The following is a 26913-nucleotide window of genomic DNA, read 5'->3' as shown; positions in this document are numbered from 1 at the left end:
ACTAGTTCGCCTGTGCTCCATGCTATTGCTAGGTGGCGCCAAGTTAGAAGAAGAGCTCTTGGCCATGTCCGCCCATGGATGAGGAAAGGCCAAAGATGTCTGGGGAGGGGGATACCTGTTGAGGGGGGTATTGAAGGCTGCCTTCAGAGCGGTCCAGGCATCGATCTGCTTGTAGGAGATGGCATAACTCTGCCAGCACTTCCTTTGGGAAGTGCAACCTTCTCACACACTGCTCCTCAGAGAGCTAGAGGTATGCGCATTGATGCCTGTAAACCCATGGGGGGGGTAAGCCCTCCTCCCCCGATGTTTACTGGGGCGGGAGTTAAATGAAGCGTTAGGGCCTAATTTTGCATTCAGGGCGCTAACAAAGTGTTTCTCGACGATTTGACGTCATGATCTCAGAGAAACTAAAGGGCGGGGCGATAAGTTTTTGCACCATCGCAAACCATGAGCCAAATTTACTGGCCGACGGTAAAAACTGGATGCCCGCCATAACGCCCAGAAACACCATTTACCACCCTCCAGGGAGTTAACAAAGGCGCAAGTGAACCAAAAACCCAGCCCGTGTATTTGTTTATTTCTCTGCCATTTCCTTATTCCCCATTATAATTTCTCCTGTCTCAGTCTATAAGGGACCCACATTTACTTTTGCTAATCTTTCCTTTTTTACATACCTATAGAAGCTTTTATAGTCTATTTTTGTGTCTCTCGCTAGTTTACTCTCATATTCTATTTTCCGTTTCTTTATCAATTTCATGGTCCTCCTTAGCTGAATTCTAAAATCCTCCCAAACCTCAGACTTACTGCTCTTTTTGGCAACATTACAAGCATTTTCCTTTGATCTAATACTATCTTTAACTTCTCTTGTTAGCTATTTTTTCTGTGGGGGTGGGGGTTGTGCCTTAGAGGAATGTACATTTGTTGCAAATTAAGCATTAATTCTTTAAATTGCTTGTCTACCATCATATCTTTTAATGTAGGTTCCCAATCTGCCTTAGTCAACTAGCCCCTCATACCTACATAGTTTGCATTGTTTAGATTTAAGACCCTAGTTTTGGATTTAATTAAATTACTTTCAAACTTGATTTAAAATTCTACCATATTTTCTACCAACTCTTACAGGGCTTGACAGGGTTGATGCAGGGAGGATGTTCCCCCTGGCTGGGGAATCTAGAATCAGGGGTCACAGTCTCAGAATACGGGGGTGGCCATTTGGCAGAGATGAGGAGAAATTTCTTCACTCAGAGGGTTGTGAATCTTTGGAATTCTCTCCCCCAGAGGGCTGTGGAGGCTCTGTCGTTGAGTATATTCAAGACAAAGATCAATAGATTTTTGGATATTAAGGGAATAAAGGGATATGGGGATAGTGCAACAAAGTGGAGTAGAGGTAGAAGATCAGCCATGATTTTATTGAATGGCAGAGCAGGCTCAAGGGACCGAATGGCCGACTCCTGCTCCTATTTCTTATGTTCTTATGTCCTTATGTTCTTACACTTGTGATCCCTTAAACTGATTGACATCAATATGACAAATCCAGTGATGATCGAATCAGAACCATGGAGCCATTTTTGATCAATCCTTTTTTTTTAATGGGTTTGCATGTTTTATTATATGCTTGTTTCGCATTTTAGAAAAGGAATCCTTAGATTTTTCTTCATGTATATTCTCGTTTGGCCTCTTCCTGTTCCAAGATGCCAGCTGTAAGGGGTTTTCACAGGGTTGTTGTTGTGCCTTGCGTGTCTCTCTCTGGGCTTCTGCCCTCACAGCTTATGCCTGGCCTGTGAGGTACCCTGAGTGCTGCAAGAGCACCCCTGGAGAGACTGTGTCCACAGCTTATGAAGGGGGTTTTGAGACTCGTGCGTCCCCACAGCTTATGCCTAGCCTGTGAGGCACCTGTGAGTGTCAAACACTCCTAACCCCTTCTTCCCTAGCCTGTGACACACAGTTGAGCGTTTTCGAGGCGCTCCTAGCTTCCCTTACACGGTTCTGACATAAGACTCACGATCAGGAGATGTAATACAATAGAACTGAGACAAGGTGATTCCAAGAGGAACTTTAGGCTTCCAATTTATTTGGCAAGGTGTAACTCAACAAACAGCAATACACCAACAAAACAATCCCCCTAAATCCCACTAAACGGACACAACGAAAATCTTTACACCAGTTTAGCAGTACAATGCCCAACCTCCCACCTTTCCTGGCCTAACTGAGTTGGGAGTTCTGGGGACCAGAGGTTATATTCACTACTGTGCCTTCCGCAGTCTGGTGGTTTGTTTCTTCTATCTTTGGTGTCTTCGGACGCTGGTTTTCCTTCAGTGTCGAGAGGCCTGTGGTTGTGGTTGTTGAATCACCAGGGCAGGGAAAATCATCACTCCTCTTTTTTTCACTACGTCAGAAACCCCTTTTTTATAGCCAGATTATCCAGTCCGCCTCTCCTGCTGAAGTCGATTCTTCTCATTGGTGGACTTTTGATTTTGAAAAATGCAACAGTTTGAGGTTTTTAGGTTTTTTTCCCCACTGATCTTAACCTACTCAAGGTTTGAGTGGGTGTTGATTGCATTGGCCTCCTGTAGCCATTGTGCTAGTCTGGCCTGAGCCAGATATTTCTATGCCTGATGAAAAAGGTGTTGGAATATGTATGTGGCATTCTTTAAATGCTAATGTTTTCAAGGGGCAAGTTTCGAGGGTATACAGTTCCCAGACAATTTGATTAGTTCCAATGTCCAAACTGGCCCTTTTGATATTGACTCCACCCCTTTTCTTGCAGACCTTTAAAAAAATCCCAAATTCGATTAAAGTTCATAGTTTCTTCCATGTGCACTTTAGGATTTCAAACTTTCTGGTAGATAGTTCCAAATTAAATTCCCTTTCCTATGAGTCCAAACACGGGGGGGGGTCTCCATTTGTGTCCCAAAGTTTTCCTTCCATCGGTTTCAATTCACAGCACAGACTGATCCCACAGCCCCTTTCCTTCTGGGTAAAATGAGGGGGTTTTCGTCCTCCCCTACACAGCTGAGTTTGTTAGACCGAGGTATCCAAACTGACATGAGTAGACCATTTTGCCACCTTTCCAACTCCTTTACTTGAACATCAAATCTGGGGCTAATGGCCCCGCACTGGTTCAATCTACCTTTGAGATTGGCATATTGAAGAAATGGCATTATGATGCACATGAAGGTTTATGCCGTGCCCTTACAAGCATTAACAATGCAGAGAGGCACGGAAAATGCCAGGTTCTCATCTGGCTCTGTTCCAAAGTGATTGTGAGATTCCTGAATGTAATAATGAAGCATCGCTATATTGGAGAGTTTGAGATTATCAATGCCACAGCGGTGACAAACACCTCATCAGTTTGTGTCTGAGTTCTCCAGTGTTTTGCCATTGTTGCTCCCGGTCTGATGTCACTAATGTGATGGCCCTAAAACCAATCACTTGTAGTGCCAGGTGGCATTGATAAAACCCTTAGCCCTCCTTAAAGTAATGTAAGTGTTGGCTATTCAAATAGTGATTATAATTAGCTGCATCCTTGATTTAGTTTGTCACCAGACATAACAGAAAAATTAGCCTTAACTTAACAGTCGAGAAATCCTTTCAGAACTTTTCAAGAGTAGTGTTTGTCATGTATATACTTTTGGGATCACTAGACACCAGATGGTGTCACTGTTGGAAGCCATTAGCTGCACGCACGTGTGTGCAGCCCAAGTATAAAAGGCCAGCCATTTTGTATATGAGTCACTTTGGGCCTTAATAAAGCAGAGCCAAGGTCATACCTCTTGGAGTTAAACAGTACTCAGTCTAACAGTTATTGCATACACAACATTTGGCAACGAGGCAACAAGAACCTTTGCAAACAAAAATGAGCACAATTGGATTGTTGGAGCGATTCGTGGAAGGAGAAGATTCAACAGACTTTGTGAGCCGTTTGAGCCAGTTCTTCGTCGCCAACAAAATGGAGGAGGTCGGCGACGCAGATCGGCGCCAGGCGGTGTTCCTCACGGTTTGCGGTCCAAAGATTTATGGCCTGATAAAGAATCTACTCCTGCCTGTGAGTCCAACAGAGAAGACGTATGAAGAATTGTGTACACTGGTACAAGACCACTGTCATGTATTCAACCAGCACTGTAACCCATGTATAATCTGACCTAAGTTGTACACTGTGAGAACACTGACCACTAGGTGGTGAACTTGTGGGAGACACTCCTAACCTGGACCTTCAGGTATAAAAGGGGAAGCTCCACCCATTTCCATCACTTGAGTGCTTCGGAATAAAGGATAGGTCACAGACTGACCTTCTCTCAAGCATGGGCCTCGTGTGCATTTATACTGTATAGTAAGGACATATCAATGGCAACAAGAAACTGGGATTTAAACCACGCGAGCATGGCCACTAGCAGAACAGACGAGAGATACTGTGTTAAGGAATGGTTGGGACAGAAATTCAACATTGTTAAAGCAGCACACAGTTCTCCAGGCAGACAAGGGCAATCGGGCATGCCCCAACATGTAGTCGAACCCAGAGGGGGAGTTCGACAGAGACAATGGCAAGCAGAACGGCGATTCACGCCATTGCAAGGGACAATGCGGCTAGTAATAGGGCCATCAATACCTGTTGATGGCGCACTCAAGGACAGTCAGGGACGATCGACTGGCAAGGGATCTTTTGTTTCCAACAACAGCTCATGTTGGAGGCGTGAAGGCACACACTCAGCCGGAGTTTGCAGAGATGAGCAAAATACCTGCAGAAATTGCAGAAATGAACGCTGGGGGAAATCGCTGGAAGCTGAAGTTCAGTGAGTTCATGTGGAGCACGTATACAGTTCATACACCAGGACGCCACCGATAATGATGAAAGTGCTCCTCAATGGCATCCCAGTATCAATGGAGCTAGACACGGGGGCCAGCCAGTCCCTGATGGGTATCAAACAGTTCAAAAAGTTGTGGTCGTCCAAGGCCAGGAGGCCAAAAGTATCGCCGATTGACGCACAGCTACGCACATACACAAAGGAGATCATTCCGGTGCTAGGCAGCGCCACGGTAGTCATGACCCACAAAGATTCGGAGAACAGGTTGCCACTCTGGGTTGGCCCGGGGGACGGTCCTGCACTACTGGGGAGGAGTTAGCTTGCTGTCATGAACTGGAAATGGGGCGATGTCAATGCAATTTCTTCTGTGGAGCGAGTATCATGCTCACAGATCCTGGACAAATTTGACTCATTATTTCAACCCGGCATTGGCACTTTCATGGGGGCCAAGGTAGTGATACACATAAACCCGGACGCCAGGCCAGTACACCACAAGGCCAGAGCGGTGCCATACGTGATGCTGGAAAAGATAGAAGGCGAATTGGACCGCCTGCTGAGGGAAGGCATCATCTCGCCAGTCGAATTCAGTGACTGGGCGAGCCCGATTGTGCCGGTGCTCAAGGCGGATGGGCCGGTCAGGATATGTGGTGATTACAAGGCCACCTCAATCGGGTGTCACTCCAAGACCAGTACCCACTACCGAGAGCGGATGACCTCTTTGCGACGCTATCCAGTGGCAAACATTTTTCAAAATTGGACCTGACCTCAGCTTACATGACCCAGGAGCTGGCGAGTGAGTCGAAGAAGCTGACCACCATCACGACACACAAGGGGTTGTTTGAGTACAACAGATGTCCGTTCGGTATTCGCTCAGCCGCCGCGATCTTCCAATGAAATATGGAAAGCCTCCTCAAGTCGATTCCAGGGACAATGGTTTTTCAGGACAACATCCTCATCACGGGTTACGATACTGAAGAACACCTCCACAACCTGGAGGAGGTGCTACGCAGACTGAACCGGGTAGGGCTGCGACTGAAAAGGTGAAGTGCGTCTTCCTAGCTCCAGAGGTAGAATTCCTGGGGATGAGGGTAGCAGCAGACGGGATCAGCCCTACTGCATCCAAGACGGAAGCAATCCAGAGAGCACCCAGACCCCATAACACGACGGAGCTGCGTTCGTTCCTGGGGCTCCTGAACTATTTTGGTAACTTTCTTCCCAAATTGAGCACGCTGCTAGAGCCGTTACACGTGCTCCTACGCAAAGGTCGTGAATGGGTCTGGGGGGACAGCCAGGAAAAGGCTTTTAATAGAGCATGCAATTTGTTATGTTCCAACACTCTGTTAACACTATACGACCCATGTAAGAAACTTGTGTTAACGTGCGATGCGTCGTCCTATGGTGTCGGGTGTGTGTTGCAGCATGTCAATGCCAAGGGTCAGTTACAGTCAGTAGCTTATGCCTCCAGAAGTCTGTCCCAGGCAGAAAGGGGCTACGGGATGGTAGAAAAGGAGGTGCTTGCATGTGTATATGCAGTAAAGAAAATGCACCAGTACCTATTTGGCAGGAAATTTGAGCTGGAGACAGATCACAAACCCCTAACGTCCCTTTTGGCTGACAACAAGGCCATAAATGCAAACGCATCGGCCCGCATACAGAGGTGGGCACTCACGTTAGCCGCCTATCACAATTCGGCACAGACTGGGCACGGGAAACTACGCCGATGCACTCAGCAGGCTCCCACTAGCCACCACTGAGGGGGCTACTGAGCATGCTGCTGAGATGGTCATGGCTGATGAAGCTTTCAGAAGCCAAGGCTCACCTGTGACAGCCCGTCAGATTAAAGTCTGGACATCTAGAGACCCGCTATTGTCTCTAGTCAAGAAATGTATCCTGAATGGGGACTGGGCAGCCAAGTACAGGGCATGCCCTGAGGAATTTAAACCATTTCACAGGCGCAGGGATGAACTCTCGATTCAGGCCGATTGCCTACTGTGGGGAAACCGAGTAGTCATGCCCCAGATGGGCAGAGAGGTGTTCATCAGAGAACTCCACACCTGGGCATTGTCATGATGAAGGCAATTGTCAGGTCACACGTTTGGTGGCCAGGGATAGACGCAGATCTGGAACTTTGTGTTCGCGGGTGCAACACGTGTGCCCAGCTGGGCAATGCGCCCAGGGAAGCCCCCCTTAGCCCCTGGCCATGGCCCGCCAAGCCATGGTCACGCATCCATGTGGACTACGCAGGTCCTTTCATGGGAAAAATGTTTTTGGTTGCAGTAGACGCCTACTCCAAATGGATCGAGTGTGACATTTTAAATTCAAGCACATCTTCTGCCATGGTAGAAAGTCTACGGGCAATGTTCGCTGCCCACGGTCTACCAGACATCTTGGTCAGCGACAATGGCCCGTGCTTCACAAGCACTGAATTCCAGGCCTTCATGGCAGGCAATGGAATTAACCATGTCAGAACAACACCGTTCAAGCCGGCTTCAAACAGCCAGGCAGAACGAGCAGTGCAGATAATCAAACAGGGGATGCTCAGAATCCAAGGGGGTTCCCTACTAAGCCACTTATCACACTTCCTGTTGGCCTACAGATCCCGACCACACTCGCTCACAGGGGTTCCACCAGCAGAGCTGCTAATGAAAAGGACGCTCAAAACCCGGTTATCCCTTATACACCCCACCATGAAAGAAATTGTCGAGAGCAGGCGCCAGTCACAATGTGACTACCATGACAGGAATGCGAGGGCACAATGTATTGATGTAAATGACCCTGTTTTTGTCCTCAACTATGCTGCAGGGCCCAAATGGATCGCAGGCACTGTGATTGCCAAAGAGGGAAATAGGATTTTGGTAGTTAAACTTACCAATGGACAAATCTGCCGCAAACATGTGGATCAAACAAAAAGGAGGTTCAGCAACCCCATAGAAGAAGCAGAGGAAGAACACGATATAGAGTTCACTCCACCACAGGTGACCGAACACCGGAACCAAATGGAGGAGAGCCCAGTCACTGTGGGCAGTCCGGATAGGCCTGAGGCACCGCAAACAGCAGACACTCAGGCCAGCGCCCAACAACTGGAGCCCCAACTCAGGCGTTCTTCAAGAGAGCGTAAACCACCAGAGAGACTCAACCTGTGATCCCAATAAGATTTTGGGGGGAGGTGATGTCTTGTATTCAACCAGCATTGTAACCCATGTATAATCTGACCTAAGTTGTACACTGTGAGAACAATGACCACTACGTGGTGAACTTGTGGGAGACACTCCTAACCTGGACCTTCAGGTATAAAAGGGGAAGCCCCACCCCCTTCCATCACTTGAGTGCTTCGGAATAAAGGACAAGTCACAGACTGACCTTCTCTCAAGCATGGGCCTCGTGTGCATTTATACTGTACAGTAAGGACATATCAACCACCTTAAGCCAGGCGAAGGCATCATCATCTCGAGATACAGATTTTACATGCATGTTCGCTCAGAGGACCAGAATGCGATGGAATTCGTTGCCGACCTGAGACGTCTCGTGGGATCGTGTAAGTTTGGGGCTGTGTTGGCAGACATGCTGGGGGACTTCTATGTAATCAGCATCAACCACGAGGTGATCCTGCGTAAACTACTGGCGGTGGAGACGTTGGACTTGAACAGGGCCATTACAATCGCTCAGTCATGCATGACGATGGATAGAAGTCTAAAGCAGATATCAGTAAAAAATCGAAACTCGGCAAGTACTGTAAATCTGATTGATTCGGCGTTCGGCAGAGTGGCACATGGCAGGGCCTACCCGACTGCGTACCCGAAACCTGTGGCTGCCCAAAGTCCGCCAGCGGGAATGCATCCAATTTCTCTGTGTTGGCATTGTGGGGGAAATCACCGGCACCAGCAGTGCCGATTTATGCAATATAGTTGCAAAGGCTGTCTGAGAGTGGAGCATCTCCAGCGCAACTGTCCGCAGATGAGCAAGCGTGCTGCGACACAAGACATGGAGGATGATGGTCAGACTAGCGCGGATCCAGATACACAATCCGAGATATCAGAGGAGGAAGTGTATGGACTGTACTCGTTCCTAACTAAGAGCAAACCGATAATGATCAACGTGAAATTTAATGGGGTGCCGTATCGATGGAACTGGACATGGGGGAGAGTCAATCGATAATGGGCCAGAGGGCATTCGATAAGCTGTGAGGCCCAGGCTGTGTCCAGTCAATGCCAAGTTGCGCACATACACCAAAGAACTCATAACGATTGGCAGTGCCACAATTAAAATGTCGCATGATGGTGCGGTTCACAAGTTACCGCTATGGATTGTCCCAGGCTGTTCGGCAGGAACAGGCTTGAAAAAATAAAATGCAATTGGAACGACATCAAGGCGTTGTCGTCGGAGAAAGATACATTTGTCCAAGTGCTGAACAAGTTCACCTCACTGTTCGAACCAAGCATCGGCAACTTCACAGGAGCCAAGGTGCAGATCCACGTGGACTCAGATGCAAGACACGTCCATCATAAAGCTCGGATAGTTCCGTATATGATGAGGGAGAAGGTCGAAATTGAACTGGACAGACTCCAGCATGAAGGGATCATATCACTGGTTGAATTTAATGAATGGGCCAGCCCCATTGTTCTTGTGGTGAAAAGTGATGGCACATTCAAAATCTGTGGAGACTACAAAGCTATGATCAACAGGGTTTAGAAACAGGATCAGTACCCGTTACCGAAGGCTGATGACTTGTTTGCAACGCTAGCCGGGAGGGAAGTCATTCAGAAACCTGGACTTGACGCCGGCTTACATGACACAGGAGCTGGTCGAGACATCGAAGAGACTTGCGTGCATTAACATGCATAATGGACTGTTTAGTTATCACAGGTGCCCTTTTGGAATTCGCTTGGCTGCAGCTATAGTTCAGAGGAACATGGAGAGTCTACTGAAGTCTGTTCCCAGAACCGTCGTGTTCCAAGATGACATCCTGATCACAGGTTGTGACTCCAAGGAACATCTGAACAACCTGGAAGAGTTCTACATCATTTGGACAAAGCGGGACTCAGACTGAAACGCTCGAAGTACATCTTCATGGCACCAGAGGTTGAATTCCTGGGGAGGAAAATTGCTGCTGATGGCATCAGACCCACGGATCCGAAAACCAAGGCCATCAAGAATGCATCCAAGCCGCAGAATGTGACAGAGCTGCATTTATTCATGAGTCTACTGAACTACTTCGGTAACTTCCTACCTAAATTGAGCACCTTGTTAGAACCACTGCACATGCTGCTAAGAAAAGGCGACAACTGGGTGTGGGGTGCATCTCAATACAGAGCTTTTGAGAAAACCACTAATCTGCTTTGCTCTAACAAGCTGCTGGTACGTTATGACCCATGTAAACATTTAGTATTGGCCTGTGATGCTTCGTCATACGGAATTGGTTGCATACTCCAACAAACTAATGAGTCGGATAAACTTCAACCAGTCACGTATGCTTCAAAAAGTTTGTCGAAAGCGAAAAAGCCTACAGCATGGTAGAGAAAGAAACACTAGCCTGTGTGTATGGGGTTAAAAAGATGCATCAGTACCTGTTTGGTCTTTAGTTTTGTCATGTATGTAACCACAATGTAACACCACTGTATTATTGTATACACTCAACCTAGATGCACACCTTGACCACAAGGGGTGAACTTGTGGGAGACACTCCTTACCTGATCGCACAGGTATAAAAAGGGAGGTCCCACGCTGGGTCATCATCTTTGGAGTCCTGTGAATAAAGAGTTAAGGTCACAGAGTGACCTTGTCCCCAGAGTGAGCCTTGTGTGGTTTCATAATGTAGAGTAAGGACTTTACATTGCCAACGAGAAACGGGAATTCATGACCCACGAGAGCACAGAGGAATGGTACTGTGTTGGGGAAGACTGAAATGATTTTGTTGAGAGGCTTCAGCAAAACTTCATTATGAAAGAATGGCTGAGGGATGCAGCGGCCGACAAGCGAAGGGCTCATCTTTTGACGAGCTGCGGACCAAAGACTTACGCGCTCATGAAGGACTTACTAGCACCCGAAAAGCCGGCGGACAAAACCTTTGAAGAACTTAGCAAATTGATCGGGGAGCACCTCAAACCGGCGAGTAGCATACATATGGCCCGATACAGATTCTACACCCACCGACGTCGTGAAGGACAGAGCATACCGGACTTCGTAGCGGACCTCCGGCGTTTGGCCAGCCTCTGTAATTTCACAGATGCCTGCAGGGGGAGATGCTGAGGGACTTCTTTATCAAGGGCATCGGTCATGCGGGAATTTTCCGAAAATTAATTGAGACCAAGGATTTGACCATGGAAGAGGCGGCGTTGATAGCTAAAACTTTCATAGCGGGGGAGGAAGAGACGAAAATAATATACGCGCGCAATTCTGCCTCTAACGTGGCGATGGATCAGGGAGTCAACATCATCAATGCGACTCCGAGCCCCGCAGGCAGGCAGGGGCAGTCCGACACTCCCCAGACAGCAATAGACCCCAGAGTAGGACTTCAACAGAGACAATGGCAGGCTGAACGGACATTCACACCATCACAGTGGACAATGCGGCCCGGGATGGGGCCATTGACACCCACTAATAGGGGACTTAAGAGCAGTCAAAGGGACAGTCAGCGCGGAATTCCTGGCCATAGTCTCTTTGTTCCCAACAATGGAAACTTTAACTCATGCTGGAGGTGTGGGGGTAACACTCAGCTAGATCTTGCAGATTTCAACAGTTTGTTGCAGAAACTGCAATCTCAGTGGCCACTTAGCTCGAATGTGCAGGAAGTTTGCAACCAGACTAATATATGTGGCGGATGGACCAGAAGAGGGTTCGTTGAGGCAGGATGACCTTTGGGGCAAATCGATGGATGCCGAGGTTCAGCAGGTCCATGTGGGGAATATTCACAGTTCATACACCAAAACGCCACCAATGATGAAGAGGGTTTTATTAAGCGGTATCCCAGTACGCATGGAGCTGGACACTGGGGCCAGCCAGTCACTCATGGGCGTTCAGCAATTTGAGAAGCTATGGCCACTTAAAGCCAGTAGACCCAAATTAGCACATATTGAGACACAATTACGGACTTATTTAACGCCGAGATTCAATATTAACTCCCGCCCATTTTTTTTGTCGTAAAGAGCATATTTGCCAAAACTAGCGGCCAAAACCTGCGTCAATTTCACCACCTCGCACACATATCACCTCCAATATCACTCGCCCCAAAAAACGCCCAGAAAAAGTGGAACTAACTGAAATTAATCACAGCATTATGGATGCCATGTTCGAGATCCCATGTCGCATACTTTAAAAGGCTGCTGTGCTTCAACCTCGGCGGAGTTCGGATGTACTCTGCAGATCATTGGAGTTGATGTGAACATCTCGAAAAACATCTTGACCATACAGTGGAATTGAATAGGTGTCTTCGTCCGGACATTCCTTGTTTGTGACCAATCGGTGGAAAACAGAGAGCTACTGCAATGGGGCCTGTCCTTTCTCACCCTCTCTTGGTGACCAATTACATGCAGCAGACTCGAGATCGTCGAAGGAATGCTCCACTGCACTATGTGCCCAATGTAAGACATGACAGACTGATGAGGAGGACCAGACATTACACTGCCCGCAAGTAGAAGGAGAAGCATTCTTACCTCGACTTGCCCGACACCACCTGCCTTCGGAGACTGCACTTCCACAAAGAGGTTATCACTGAGGTATACCAGCTGATAAGGGCAGATCTGCAGTCTACCAGCACCATCAGTACTGCACTGTCCGTTGATGTCAAAGTCACCGCAGCACTATGCCTTGGGTGCTTTTCAGGCCATAGCTGGAGATATTTGCGGACTTTCTCAGCATGCCACACATTGCTGCATTAGACAGGTCACTGAAGCCCTGTATGTATGCAGGAGGGACTTGGTCAGCTTCCCTATGACCAGGGAGGCTCAGACTGAGAGGGCTCTCGGATTCTCCAGAATTGCAAACTTCCCCAAGGTGCACGAGCAATAGACTGTATGCACATTGCGATGCAGGCACCTTTTCAGGATGCAGAGGTTTTCAGGAACCGCAAAGGATTCCACTCCCTGAATGTCCAACTGGTTGTTGACCAGCAGCAAATTATATTGGCAGTGAATGCTCAATTTCCGGGCAACATCCATGATGTTCACATCCTGCGTGAGAGCACTGTATCTGACTTGTTTAACAATCAGCCAAAAGGTCAATGCTGGATGCTTGGTGACAAAGGATATGGCCTCGCCACCTGGCTGATGACCCCCCTGCGTGACACCCACACCGAATCTGAGAGACAATACAACGAGCGCCACAGAGCAACTCGCAATATCGTGGAGAAAACCATTGAGTGCTGAAGCAGTGCTTGAGATGCCTGGACCACTCAGGAGGCGAGGTCCAATACCACCCTGAGCAAGTAGCTAAATTTGTAATGATGTGTTCCATACTGCACAACTTGGCTATCAGGAGGGAACAAGAATTGCCTGATGAGTCTGACAGTCCACCTCACCAGAGATAGGAAGAGGAGGACGAGGAGGCGGACGCTGACATCGGCCCAGACAATCAGATTGACTCTAAAGCCATGCTCTCGCCCCCCCTGTAGACCACATGAAAGGGCCTGTGGTGGTATGATAGCTGCAAGAGCCTTACATCAGGAGCTCAACAACGATCGCTTTGCCTGAAAGAACGTTGGTGTTATTTACAAGGCTGACACACTGCTGGGTGTGCAGGTGATACATCAATGGTGGGCATCACCTTAGTGACAGTTAAAGTTTAAGTGGACTGAAGTTAAGTGTCATTATACCCTTTGATGTTAAGGAATCACCAGCGTGTAATGGTGCAGCTATCTGAGCCAATGCGCCACAAGGTCTTGTTAAATAAAAAAACATTTAAACCGAGCATTAGTCTGAAATCATCAGTATTTCTAAACAAACCAACCCTCCCCCTCCCTTCCCCTCCTGACTCCAAGCCACCTGACCAAGGAGCTCCTCAGGCGGTGCTTCATTGGGGGTGGGCGACAGGGGGCGGGGATGATGGGCGAAATGCTGCTTGGACGGATAGGGGAGAGGATGGTCCCAAGGTGGGAACGTGCTCTGAGCCAGAAGCAAGATGTTGCTGCTGGCTCTCATGTGTGGTTGGCAATGGGGGTGCAGCACCTTGGGGTGCAGTGCCGCGCTCCGGGACCATTGGGTGCCCTCTGCCACCAGTGTTCCTGACTACCAGCTCCAGGGCCTCCTCCATCCCTTCCATGTTATACATTTGTTGGGCAAAAACTCGGTGCCAACTATGTTCTTGGTGTTTAGTAGGCTTTTTTTCTACTGCTGACTCTGCCTCGTGCATCCCACAGCAGCCAGACAAGCACACACCACAGCCACAAACACTTTCAGTGCCTCTGAGCTCCTCTCGCTCTGTCTCCTCTTCTGCACATGTCATGATGACCCCTGAGCTCCTGAATCGCGGAAATCGAGCGTTGTCATGCCATTGCTAAGGACGGCCACACTTTACGGCAGAAGATTAAAAAAATTTAACGCTACCACCCATTTCATATCGCTCGCGGTAACGTCCATTTTCAGAAATGGAGACTAGGTGCTTTGAGAATGGGCGAGAAGCCGACGATCTGAAAACCCTTTTTTACCGCCCACGCCGGAAATAACGCCCATTTTTGGGCGATAAGCACAAAAGTGGAGGTTCTAGCCCTATAGCTTTATCTATACCTGGCCACCATAAGTAACTGCGTGCAAAACTCTTGGTCAAACACATTCCCAAGTGCTGCTCATGAAGATCTCCTAATAATTTAGACCTGAATTTATTTCCTATAACTACTCTTGCACCCCACATGATACAATTTTTATCGACTGATAATTCATTCCTATGAATGAAGAATGGATGAATATCTTTCTCAGATACCTGGTTTGGCCAGCCATTTGCAATATAATCATACACTTTTGACATAACTGGGTCACGTTTGGTTGGTCTACCAATCTCTTCAGCTGTGACTGGCAGTTCATCAATGTATGAAAAGTAGAACACTTCTTCCCTATTAGGTGTAACTTGTGATGGGGAAGGCAACACTGGACATAGCATCAGCATTACTGTGATCAGCTGATCATCTGTATTCAATGTCATACGTATATGCTGACAAAATCAAAGCCCATCTCTGCATTCGGGCTGCAGCTAATGTTGGAACTGGGGACTTTGGATGAAGGATTGTTGTCAGAGGCTTATGGTCCATAACGATGGTAAAGTTACGACCATACAAGTATTTGTGGAACTTCTTCACCCCAAAAATTAATGCCAAAGCTTCCCTTTCAATTTGTGCATAATTACTCTCACTGGCACTGAGAGTGCGTAAAGCAAAAGCAATTGGTCTCTCCTCCCCACTATGTAGTACATGAGAGATCACTGTCCCAAATCCATACGGAGAGGTGTCACATGCTAGCTTGATCTCCTTAGATACGTCATAGTGAACTAACATGGTGCTCTCTACCAATTGGCTTTTACACTCCTTGAATGCTGCATCACATTCTTCTAATCACTTCCAATGAACCTGTTTTTTCAACAGTTCATTCAGTGGATGTACGCCAGTAGCCAAATTTGGTAGGAACTACCCATAATAGTTCAAAACACCCAAAAATGATCAAAGTTCAGTGACATTCTTGGGAGTGGGTACATTTCTGATTGCATCCAGCTTTCCCTTGGTTGGATGTAAACCATCTTTGTCTACTCTGTGCCCAAGTATTCCACTGAGTTTTGAAATAACTCACACTTGTGAGCAATCACTCATACTCTGTGCTTCTCCAGCTGTTTGAGTACTTCAATCAATACGTTAATATGGAGTTGCCTGTTTGTTGATGAAATTAGTATGTCATCTAAATAACATATTACCCCTTCAATACCTTGCAAAATCACCCCTTGAATTATGGTAGGGCAGAAGACACTCCAAATGGCAGACTATTAAATCGATATAGGCCTAGATGAGTATTTATAGTCAAGCATGACTTGGACTCCTCATCTACTTCAAGTTGTAAGTAGGCATTTGTAAGATCCAACTTTGAGAATATCTGACCATCTGTCAGTGTTGTGAGCAAATCTTCTACATTTGGCAATGTATTGGGGAGATAACTGTCTAGAACCCGGTTTATGGTTACTTTATTATCATCATCATAGGCAGTCCCTCGAAATCAGTCAAATGCGGGAATTATAGTTTCTGTCAGAGATGGGGCAGACAGTGGTTGAAAGAAAGTGGGGGTGGGGAGCCCGGTTTGCCACACGCTCCTTCCGCTGTCTGCACTCAATTTCTGCATGCTCTTGGTAACTGTTATGTATGTAATAACTCGATGGACTGAATACTGTAAACTAACACAGGTACGAACCTGGCTCTGCTTTATTCGGGCCCAAAGTGAATACATTACATGATGGCTTGCCTTTTATACCTGGGCCACACACATGTGCGCACAGCCCAATGATCTCTGATAGTAGCGCCACCTGGTGGCTAGTAACCCCAAGCATACATATATGACAATATCCCCCTTTAAGATATTAGTAACAGTCTTTTTACAAATTGAGACAGTCCGGGGCTTTCCGCTCCCGAGTTGATTGTCTCAGTTCAACTCCAGCCTTGGGCAAGCGTTCTGAGTCTGTTATGACTGGGGGCTGGGTCGCCGATCTGATGGGAGTGGCAATGACCACGTCAGGGATTGAAAGTCCAGATTCATTAATGACATCGGAGTCCTCTGATGACTGCGGGTAGGTTGGTCGGTCACTGATTGTGTCTTCCTCAGACTGTTCCGGTTCATCCGTGTGCCGCTGCTTTATCTGATCGACATGTTTCCTGCATGTTTGCCCATTCTTGAGCTTGACGATAAACACTCTGTTACCTTCCTTGGCCGCAACAGTACCAGCGATCCACTTGGGACCTTGACCATAATTTAGTACATACACAGGATCGTTAACAGAAATGCCACGTGACACAGCAGCGCGATCATGATACCACTGCTGACTTTGACGTCTGTATTCAACATGATCGTTCAAGTCAGGGTGAACAAGAGAAAGCCTGGTCTTGAGACCTCTCCATCAATAATTCAGCAGGGGGGACCCCGGTAAGCGTGTGGAGTCTTGTCCTGTAACTAAGCAATATGTGTGACAAGCGTGTCTGCAGTGAACCTTGAGTTACTCGTTTCATACTTTGCTTGATGGTTTGGACAGCACACTCTGCTTGACCATTAGATGCGGGTTTGAATGGTGCTGACCTCACCTGTTTGATACCATTGAGTTTCATGAACTCTTGAAACTCCAGACTAGCGAAGCAAGGTCCGTTGTCGCTTACAATGATGTCAGGCAGACCATGAGCGGCAAACATGACACTAAGGCTCTCAATGGTAGCTGTGGATGAACTGGATTACATAATTATACACTCTATCCAATTCAAATATGCATCCACCACAACTAAAAACATCATTCCCAGAAAGGGATCTGCAAAGTCGATGTGGATCCTGGACCATGGTTTAGATGGCCATGACCACAGACTCAGCGGCGATTCCGCTGGTGCTTTACAAAGCTGCATGCAAGTGTTACACTGATGCACCCATGATTCCAGATCAGAGTCAATACCAGGCCACCATACATGAGACCTGGCAATGGCTTTCATCATGACAATACTGGGATGAGTGCTATGTAGATCATGTGCAAATTTCTCTCTGCCTTTCTTCGGCATAACAACACGATTACTCCACAGTAAACAATCTGACTGAATGGATAGTGCGTCTTTGCGACGATTGTAAGGTTTGGTCTCATCACCCATTTGCTCGGGTATGGCAAACCAATCACCACTAAGGACACAACGTTTCACAACCGATAATATTGGGTCCGAGCTGGTACAAGACTTAACTTGTTGAGCCGTGACATTGGTTCCTTCACTTTCAAAAGCATCCATGACTAACAGTAGGTCTGCAGGTTGTGGCGTCTCTACCTCTGGTGTGGGCAACAGCAGACGGCTCAGTGCATCGGCACAATTCTTAGTGCCAGGTCTATGGCGAATGACATAATCATAGGTAGATACTGTCAGTGCCCACCTCTGGATGCAGGACAATGCTTTGGTATTGATACCTTTGTTTTCCGAAAACAATGAAATGAGTGGCTTGTGATCTGTTTCCAGTTCAAACCGAAGACCAGACAGGTACTCATGCATCTTTTCAACCCCATACACACAGGCTAATGTTTCTTTTTCTACCATGCTGTAGGCTCTTTCTGCCTTTGACAAACTTTTAGAAGCATACGCAACAGGTTGTAGTTTACCCGACTCATGAGCTTGTTGGAGTGCGTAACCAACTCCATATGACGAAGCATCAAGGCCAATACTAGACGCTTACATGGCTCATAATGTACCAGCAGCTTGTTAGACCAAAGAAGATTGGTAGCTTTCTCAAAAGCTCTGCCTTGAGACGCACCCCAAACCCAGTTGTTACCTTTTCTTAGCAGCATGTGCAGTGGCTCTAATGAAGTGCTCAATCTAGGTAGGAAATTACCGAAGCAGTTGAGTAGACCAAGGAACAAACACAGCTCCGTCACATTCTGAGGCTTGGGTGCATTTTTGATGGCCTAGGTTTTCAAGTCCGTAGGCCTGATGCCGTCAGCAGCAATTTTCCTCCCCAGGAATTCGACTTCCGGTGCCATGAAGACGCATTTCGAATGTTTCAGTCTAAGTCCCACTTTGTCCAGACGATGTAGAACTTCTTCCAGGTTTTTCAAATGTTCGGCAGTGTCACGACCTGTGACCAGGTCATCTTTGAACACGACGGTTCTAGGGACGGACTTTAGTAGACTTTCCATGATCCTCTGAAATATGGCTGCAGCCGAGCAAATTCCGAAAGGACACCTGTTGTAGATAAACAGTAATCTATGAGTGTTGATACACAGTCTTTACTGTTGTGTATCTGTAAAGCATGCACTCCCATGTTCCGCCACCAGGGAGCACAACCCTGAAGTCCCAAGGGATCCCAGCATCCCTTGGGAGCACTGCATATTAAGCCGGCCTCTAAGACCTGTTCCTCACTCTGAAGTGTTTTAATAAAGACTGACATCACTGTTACTTTAACCTCCCTGTGTGCAGTCTCATCTGTGTCAGGAACATAACAACTGGCGACGAGTATATGAATCCAACACAAAGATGCAGCAAACTGTGGGCATCCTGCAGAAGTTCTCAGAGGGTGAGGACTGGGAAGCCTATGTCGAACGGCGAGACCAATACTTTGTAGCCAACGAGCTGGATGGAGAAGAAAGTGCTGCAAAAAGGAGAGCAGTCCTCCTCACGGTCTGCAAGGCACCGACCTACAGCCTCATGAAGAATCCTCTGGCTCCAGTGAAACCCACAGATAAGTCGTATGGGGAGCTGTGTACACTGGTTCAGAAGCATCTTAACCCGAGGGAGAACTTGCTGATGGCAAGGTATCGGTTCTACACTTGCTAGCGATCTGAAGGTCAGGAAGTGGCGAGCTACGTCGCCGAGCTAAAACGACTTGCAGGACAATGTGAGTTTGATGGCTACCTGGAGCAAATGCTCAGAGACATTTTTGTACTGGGCATTGGCCACGAGACCATCCTACAAAAACTTTTGATTGTAGAGACACCGACCCTCAGTAAGGCCGTTGCGATAGCACAGGCGTTTATGTCCACCAGTGATAACACCAAACAAATCTCTCAGCACACAAGTGCAAGCAATGTTCATAAATTAACTGGAACTGTGTTTGCGAGCAGAAATGTACAGGGCAGAAACCACGAGTCTGCAACTGCCAGCAGGCCTCAGGTGACCCAGATGACTCAGAGTCCCCAGCAAAGGATGAATGCAAGGCAATTCACACCTTATTGGCATTGTGGAGGCTTCCATTCAGCCTATTCATGCTGCTTCAAAGGGTATGTTTGCAAGAGCTGTGGAACAATGGGGCACCTCCAACGAGCTTGCAGACGAGCTGCAAGCTCTGCAAAACCTGCTAACCACCACGTGGCAGAGGAAGATCGGTCCATGGTGGATCAAAGCAATTTCGAGCCTCAAAGAGAGGAGGGCAGATGCTGAAGTACACAGGCGCACACATTTTCGCTGAAATGTCCACCTATAATGCTAAATGTAAAATTGAATGGCTTACCCGTAGCCATGGAACTGGACACTGGCCAATCCATCATGAGTAAAAAGATGTTTGAGAGACTGTGGTGCAACAAGGCACTCAGACCAGCACTGAGCCCCATCCACACGAAACTGAGAACGTACACCAAAGAGCTCATCACTGTCCTGGGCAGCGCCATGGTCAAGGTCCCTACAAGGGCATGGTGCATGAACTGCCACTCTGGATTGTTCCGGGCAATGGCCCCACACTGCTTGGAAGGAGCTGGCTGGGCAAAATCTGCTGGAACTGGGATGACATCCGAGCGCTATCACATGTTGATGAGGCCTCATGTACCCAGGTTCTGAACAAATTTCCTTCCCTTTTTGAGCCTGGCATTGGAAACTTTTCCGGTGCGAAGGCGCGGATCCACTTGGTCCCAGAGGCATGACCCATTCACCACAAGGCGCAAGCGGTACCTCACATGATGAGGAAGAGAGTGGAAATCAAGCTGGACAGGCTGCAATGTGAGGGCATCATCTCCCCAGTGGAATTCAGTGAGTGGGGCAGCCCGATTGTTCTAGTACTCAAAAGTGATGGCACAGTCAGGATTTGCGGCGATTATAAAGTAACTATTAATCGTTTCTCGCTGCAGGACCAATACCCGCTAACTAAGGCAGATGACCTATTTGCGACGCTGGCAGGAGGCAATACGTTCACCAAGTTCGACCTGACTTCAGCCTATATGATGCAGGAGCTGGAGGAGTCTTCGAAGGGCCTCACCTGCATCAACGCGCACAAGGGACTGTTCATCTACAACAGATGCCCGTTTGGAATTCGGTCGGCTGCAGCGATCTTCCAGAGAAACATGGAGAGCCTACTCAAGTCGGTACCACACACGGTGGTTTTTCAGGACGACATATTGGTCACGGGTCAGGACACCGTCAAGCACCTACAAAACCTGGAGGAGGTCCTCCAGCGACTGGATCGCGTAGGGCTGCGGCTGAAAAGGTCGAAATGCGTCTTCGTGGCAACAGAAGTGGAGTTTTTGGGAAGAAAGGTCGTGGCAGACTGAACTTGGCCCACAGACGCCAAGACAGCGGCTATCAGGAACGCGCCCAGGCCACAGAACATCACGGAGCTGCAGTCGTTCCTGGGACTCCTCAACTATTTGGGTAACTTCCTATCGGGGTTAAGCACATTCTTAGAGGCCTACATGTGTTATTGCGTAAAGGTGAGAACTGGGGTATGGGGAAAGAACCAAGTAATTGCTTTTGAGAAAGCCAGAAACATTTTATGCTCCAACAAGCTGCTTGTATTGTATAACCCGTGTAAAAAACTTGTGCTAGCATGTGATGCGTTGTAGTACGGAGTCGGGTGTGTATTACAACAAGCTAACATTGCGGGGAAGTTGCAACCTATCGCTTATGCCTCCAGGAGCTTGTCTAAGGCTGAGAGGGCCTACAGCATGATTGAGAAAGAGGCATTAGCATGTGTGTTCAGAGTAAAGAAAATGCATCAGTACCTGTTTGGCCTCAAATTTAAGCTGGAAACCGATCACAAGCCTCTCATATCCCTGTTTGCTGAAAACAAGGGGATAAATACGAATGCCTCAGCCCACATACAAAGGTGGGCACTCGCGCTGTCAGCGTATAACTATACGATCCACCACAGGCCAGGCACCGAGAACTGTGCGTGGATGCCCACCACGGAGGTGGAAATGGCGCAGCCCGCAAACTTGTTGATGGTCATGGAAGCATTTGAAAATGATAAATCACCTGTCACGGCCCGCCAGATTAGGACTTGGACCAGCCAAGATCCTCTGCTGTCCCTTGTAAAAAAACTGTGTACTGCATGGGAGCTGGGCCAGCATTCCCATTGAAATGCAAGAGCTAATCAAGCCATTCCAGCGGCGAAAGGATGAGCTGTCCATTCAGGCAGACTGCCTGTTGTGGGGTAACCACGTAGTGCTACCCAAAAAGGGCAGGGAGACGTTCATCTCGGATCTCCACAGCACACACCCGGGTATAGTAATGATGAAAGCGATAGCCAGATCCCACGTGTGGTGGCCCGGTATTGACTCTGACTTAGAGTCCTGTGTACGGCAATGCAGCATGTGTTCAGTTGAGCAACGTGCCCCAGAGAGGCACCACTAAGTTTGTGGTCCTGGCCCTCCAGACCATGGTGGAGGATCCATGTCGACTATGCGGGCCCGTTTCTCGGTAAAATGTTCCTTGTGGTGGTGGATGCTTTTTCAAAATGGATTGAATGTGAAATAATGTCGGGAAGCACCGCCACCACCACCATTGAAAGCCTGAGGGCCATGTTTGCCACCCACGGCCTGCCTGACATACTGGTCAGTGACAACGGGCCATGTCTCACCAGTGCCGAATTTAAAGAATTCATGACCCGCAATGGGATCAAACATGTCACCTCGGCCCCGTTTAAACCAATGTCCAATGGGCCGGCAGAGTGGGCAGTACAAACAATCAAACAGAGCCTTAAACGAGTCACAGAAGGCTCACTCCAATCCCGCCTGTCCCGAGTACTGCTCAGCTACCGCATGAGACCCCACTCGCTCACAGGGGTGCCCCCGGCTGAGCTACTCATAAAAAGGACACTTAAAACCAGACTCTTGCTTGTTCACCCCAACCTGAGGAAGAGAGTGTTTGAAGACCAGGACCCCAAATCCGGCATCAAGCTTATGGTCGACAGGGCAGTAATGATAACCGCCCTCCTCTATGGCTCAGAGATGTGGACCATATACAGCAGACATTTCAAAGCACTGGAGAAGTACCACCAACTCTGCCTCCGCAAGATCCTGCAAATCCACCGGGAGGATAGACGCACCAAGGTCAGTGTTCTTGCTCAGGCCAATACACCCAGCATCGAAGCTTTGACCATGCTTCGCCAGCTCCGTTGGGCGGGCCACATCGTCTGCATGCCTGACACAAGACTCCCTAAGCAAGCGCACTACTTGGAACTCCTGCATGGCAAGTGAGCCCCAGGTGGGCAGAGGAAATGCTTCCAGGACAAATTCAAAGCCTCCTTGATAAAGTGCAACATCCCCACCAGCACCTGGGAATCCCTGGTCCAAGGCCACCCATAATGGAGGAACAACATCCAGGAGGGCGCTGAGGACCTCGAGTTTCGTTACTGTCATGTAGGTATGCTTGGGGTTACTAGCCACCAGATGGCGCGACTGTCAGAGGTCATTGGGCTGTACGCACGTGTGCGCGGCCCAGGTATAAAAGGCAAGCCATCATGTAATGTATTCACTTTGGGCCTGAATAAAGCAGAGCCAGGCTCGTACCTGTGTTAGTTTACAGTATTCAAGTCTATCGAGTTATTATATACATAACATTTGGCGACGAGGTAACTTACATGCAAAAATGAGCACAATTGGAATTCTGGAGAGATTTGTGGAGGGAGAGGACTGGACAGATTTTGTAGCTCGCCTGGACCAACTTCATTGGCAACAAAATGGAGCAACCCACTGACGCAGTTAGGCGCAGGGCGGTCTTCCTCACTGTTTGCGGTCTGAAAATCTATGGACTCATAAAGAATCTTCTCTCACTTGCAAGTCCAACGGACAAGGACTATAAGGAATTGTGTGCTCTGGTACGTGACCATCTCAAACCAGAAAAAAGCATCATCATCTCACAATATCGATTCTATAAGCACGTTCGTTCTGAGGGCCAGGATGTATCGGAATTTGTTGCCGACCTAAGATGACTAGCTGGACCGTGTAAGTTCGAAAACGCGTTGGGAGACTTCTTTGTAATCGGCAATAACCACGAGGTGATCCCACGTAAGCTACTGGTGGTGGAGACGCTGAATTTGAGCAAGGCCATCATGACTGCCCAGGCATGCATGACGACGGACAAAAACTTAAAGCAGATATCATTAAAAAATCGGAACTCGGCAAGTACTGTAAACAAGATTGTATCGTCATTTGGGAGAGCTGCGAATGCAAAACCTGTGGCTGCCCAAAATTCGCCAACGGGAATGAATCTGATTTCACTGTGTTGGCGTTGTGGGGGCAAATATTGGCCTCATCAGCGTCAGTTTAAACAGTATATTTGTAAATGTTGTGTTCCTGACACAGATCAGACTGCACACAGGGAGGTTAAAGTAACAGTGACCTCAGTCTTTATTAAGACATTCCAGAGTGAGGAACAGGTCTTAGGGGCCGGCTTATATACAGTGCTCCCAAGGGATGCTGGGATCCCTTGGGACTTCAGGGGATGAGCTCCCTGGTGGCGGAACATGGGAGTGCATGTTTTACAGATACACAACATCACTCCTCGCCAAAGTCAAAGTGAAAACTATTTACAAGGTGAGGCGGTCGGGAGTCTTTCTTTCCCTGGTGGACCGCCTCGGTACAAATGTCTGTTCTGGTGTGTTGGCTGTGCCTTCGCTGGGCTGGCGTGTTGTTGGCCCTGCAGGGCTGCTGGGCGAGCCTGGCCTTGCTGGGCTGTTGGGCGTGATGGGTTCGATTTCCTGGTCCAGCGTGGTGTCGTTGATCCTTTGGATGTATGTTGTGGGCTCAAAAAAGTTGGTGTCTGCTGTGGGTTGTTCAGCACAGCCTATGAACCACAGCCTCATTTGGTCCAGGTACTTTCTGCAAATTTGTCCATTGTCTAGTTTGACGACAAACACCCTACTCCCTTCTTTAGCTATCACCGTGCCCGCGATCCACTTGGGACCATGTCCATAGTTTAGCACATACACAGGGTCATTCAGATCAATTTCCTGTGACACAGTGGCGCGACCATCATTTACATTTTGTTGCTGCCACCTGCTCTCTACCTGATCACTGGAGGCGGTGTTGGATCTCGTCATCTATATCTGTTCTTGCTGATAGTCGGCTCCCGAGGTATGGAAAATGGTCCACGTAGTCCATGTTTCGTGTAAGGCCCATGCTTTTGTATGCCTCGGTGAAGGTGTTGACAATGGCTTGGAGTTCGGCCTCTGAGTGTGAGCAGAAATAAGCGTCATCTGCATACTGTGGTTCAATGACAGAGGTTGGGACAACCTTGGATCTAGCCTGGAGGCGGAGAAGGTTGAACAGGTTACCATTAGTTCTATAATTTAGTTCCACTCCAGCGGGGAGCTTGTTGAGAGTGAGATGGAGAATTGCAGGAAGGAAGATGAGAAAAGCATTGGTGCGATGACGTAGCCCTGCTTGACCCCGGTACGGACATGGATTGGGTCTGTGATGGGTCCGTTGGTCAGGATCACAGCTTGCATGTCAACATGGAGCAGGCAGATGATGGTGACAAACCTTTGGGGGCAGCCGAAATGGAGGAGGTGCTCCATAGTCCCTCATGTTTGGCAGTGTCAAAGGCCTTTGTGAGGCCAAAGAAGGCCATGTATAAGGGTTGATGCTGTTCCCTGCATTTTTCTTGTAGTTGTTGCGTGGTGAAAATCATGTCCATTGTACCCCTTAGTGGACAGAATCTGCATTGTGACTCTGGGAGGAGCTCTTCAGCCACGGGGAGAAGACAATTGAAGAGAATCCTTGCAGTGACTTTCCCAGTGGCCAACAACAAGGAGATTATTCTGTAGTTATCGCAGTCGGATGCCCCTTTTTTGAAGATGGTCACGATTACGGCATCTCTGAGGTCTCCTGGCATGCTCTCTTCCTTCCAGATAAGAGAGAAGCGGTGAATTGTGCCAATAGTGCTTCTCCACAATACTTTAGTGCCTCGCCAGGGATACCATCTGCTCCTGATGCCTTGTTGTTCTTGAGCTGATGGATGGCCTTTTCTACCTCGTGCAGGGCTGGGGTTTTGCTGAACTGATGGTGGGTAGCATGCTGCGGGATGGAGTCGAGGACACTCGTGTCGAAGGCAAAGTCTCAGTTAAGGAGATCTTTGAAGTGCTCCTTCCAGTGGGCCTTGACTGCCTGAGCATCCTTAATGTGTGACTCTCCGTTCTTGGCCAGCAGTGGGGTGAGGCCTTGGGTGCTTGGGCCGTAGGTGGACTTGACTGCGCTGAAGGAACCTCGCACGTCGTGGTTGTCGGCCAACTGCTAGATCTCCTGTGCTTTCTCCACCCACCAACTATGCTATAGGTCGCGGGGTTTTGTTGGACCTCGGACTTCAGCCGCCTGTAGAGCTGCTTTGCTGCTCCCGAATTAGGTTGCTGCTTTAGGTTCAGAAATGCCTTGTGCTTGCGGCTTATTAGCTCCTGGATCTCCTGGTCATTCACATTCTTGTCCAACCAGTCTTCGTGTTTTCTGGTTGAGTGACGGAGCGTCTCTTTGCAGGAGCAGATTATGGAGGCCTTGAGGACAGACCAGGCGCTGTGGGCACTTTGCGTCTAGGGATCATCGAGGCTCGCTAGATTGGCAGTGAGGCGCTGGCTGTATAGGGCTTTCTTAACTGAGTCTTTGAGTGTCCCAGCAGTGATGTTTCTGTTGCCATCGCTGTTTTGATGTTAATGATAGAGCGGATTAGGCAGTGGTCCATCCAGCAGTCGTCGGCTCCTGTCATGGTGCAGGTAATGCGCATGTCCTTGCGGTCCCTCACTCGGACGATGACATAGTCGAGAAGATGCCAGTGCTTGGAGTGAGGTTGTTGCCATGATGCTTTGTATTTGTCCCTCTGACGGAACAAGGTGTTGGTGATGACAAAATCATCTTCCAAGCAATGTGTCAGCAGCAGGGTACCACTGGAGTCGGTTTTCCCTAATCCTCTCTGTCGATCACGCCTCTCCAGAGGTCTGTGTCCTTACCAACTCTGACATTGAAGTCGCCAAGGAGGATCAGCTTATCATCCGTAGAGACTTGGGATAGGGAATGTTTAAGGTTGGAGTAGAATTCCTCTTTGGTCTCATCTGTTGAATCAAGTGTTGGGGCATACGCGGTGATGACTGTGGCGCACTGCTTCAGGGCTAGGGTGAGTCGGAGAGTCATGAGTCATAAAACATCCCACTGGGGGAGTTTCCGAGACGGCCCACCAGCTCATTCTTGATGGCGAAGCCAACTTCATGAAGGTGGTGTACATCTT

The 26913-nt window shown here is 48.3% G+C and overlaps 1 protein-coding gene across 1 annotated transcript in view; it reads left to right on the top strand.

Moving 5' to 3' along the window:
- The first annotated feature begins 1691 nt into the window (after nucleotides 1–1691).
- LOC139280116 (small ribosomal subunit protein uS8-like) overlaps nucleotides 1692–26913 on the top strand; it is a 64797-nt gene continuing 39575 nt past the window's right edge. Inside the window, 3 exon segments of the mRNA XM_070899979.1 lie at nucleotides 1692–1700; nucleotides 3153–3323; nucleotides 13115–13138. Coding sequence (XP_070756080.1) covers nucleotides 1692–1700; nucleotides 3153–3323; nucleotides 13115–13138 — 204 coding nt within the window.

The sequence above is a fragment of the Pristiophorus japonicus genome, chromosome 1 (assembly GCF_044704955.1).
Source record: "Pristiophorus japonicus isolate sPriJap1 chromosome 1, sPriJap1.hap1, whole genome shotgun sequence".
Lineage (NCBI taxonomy): Eukaryota > Metazoa > Chordata > Chondrichthyes > Pristiophoridae > Pristiophorus > Pristiophorus japonicus.
The sequence above is the reverse complement of the archived record's forward strand: the minus strand, read 5'-3'. Positions and strand labels throughout refer to the sequence as shown.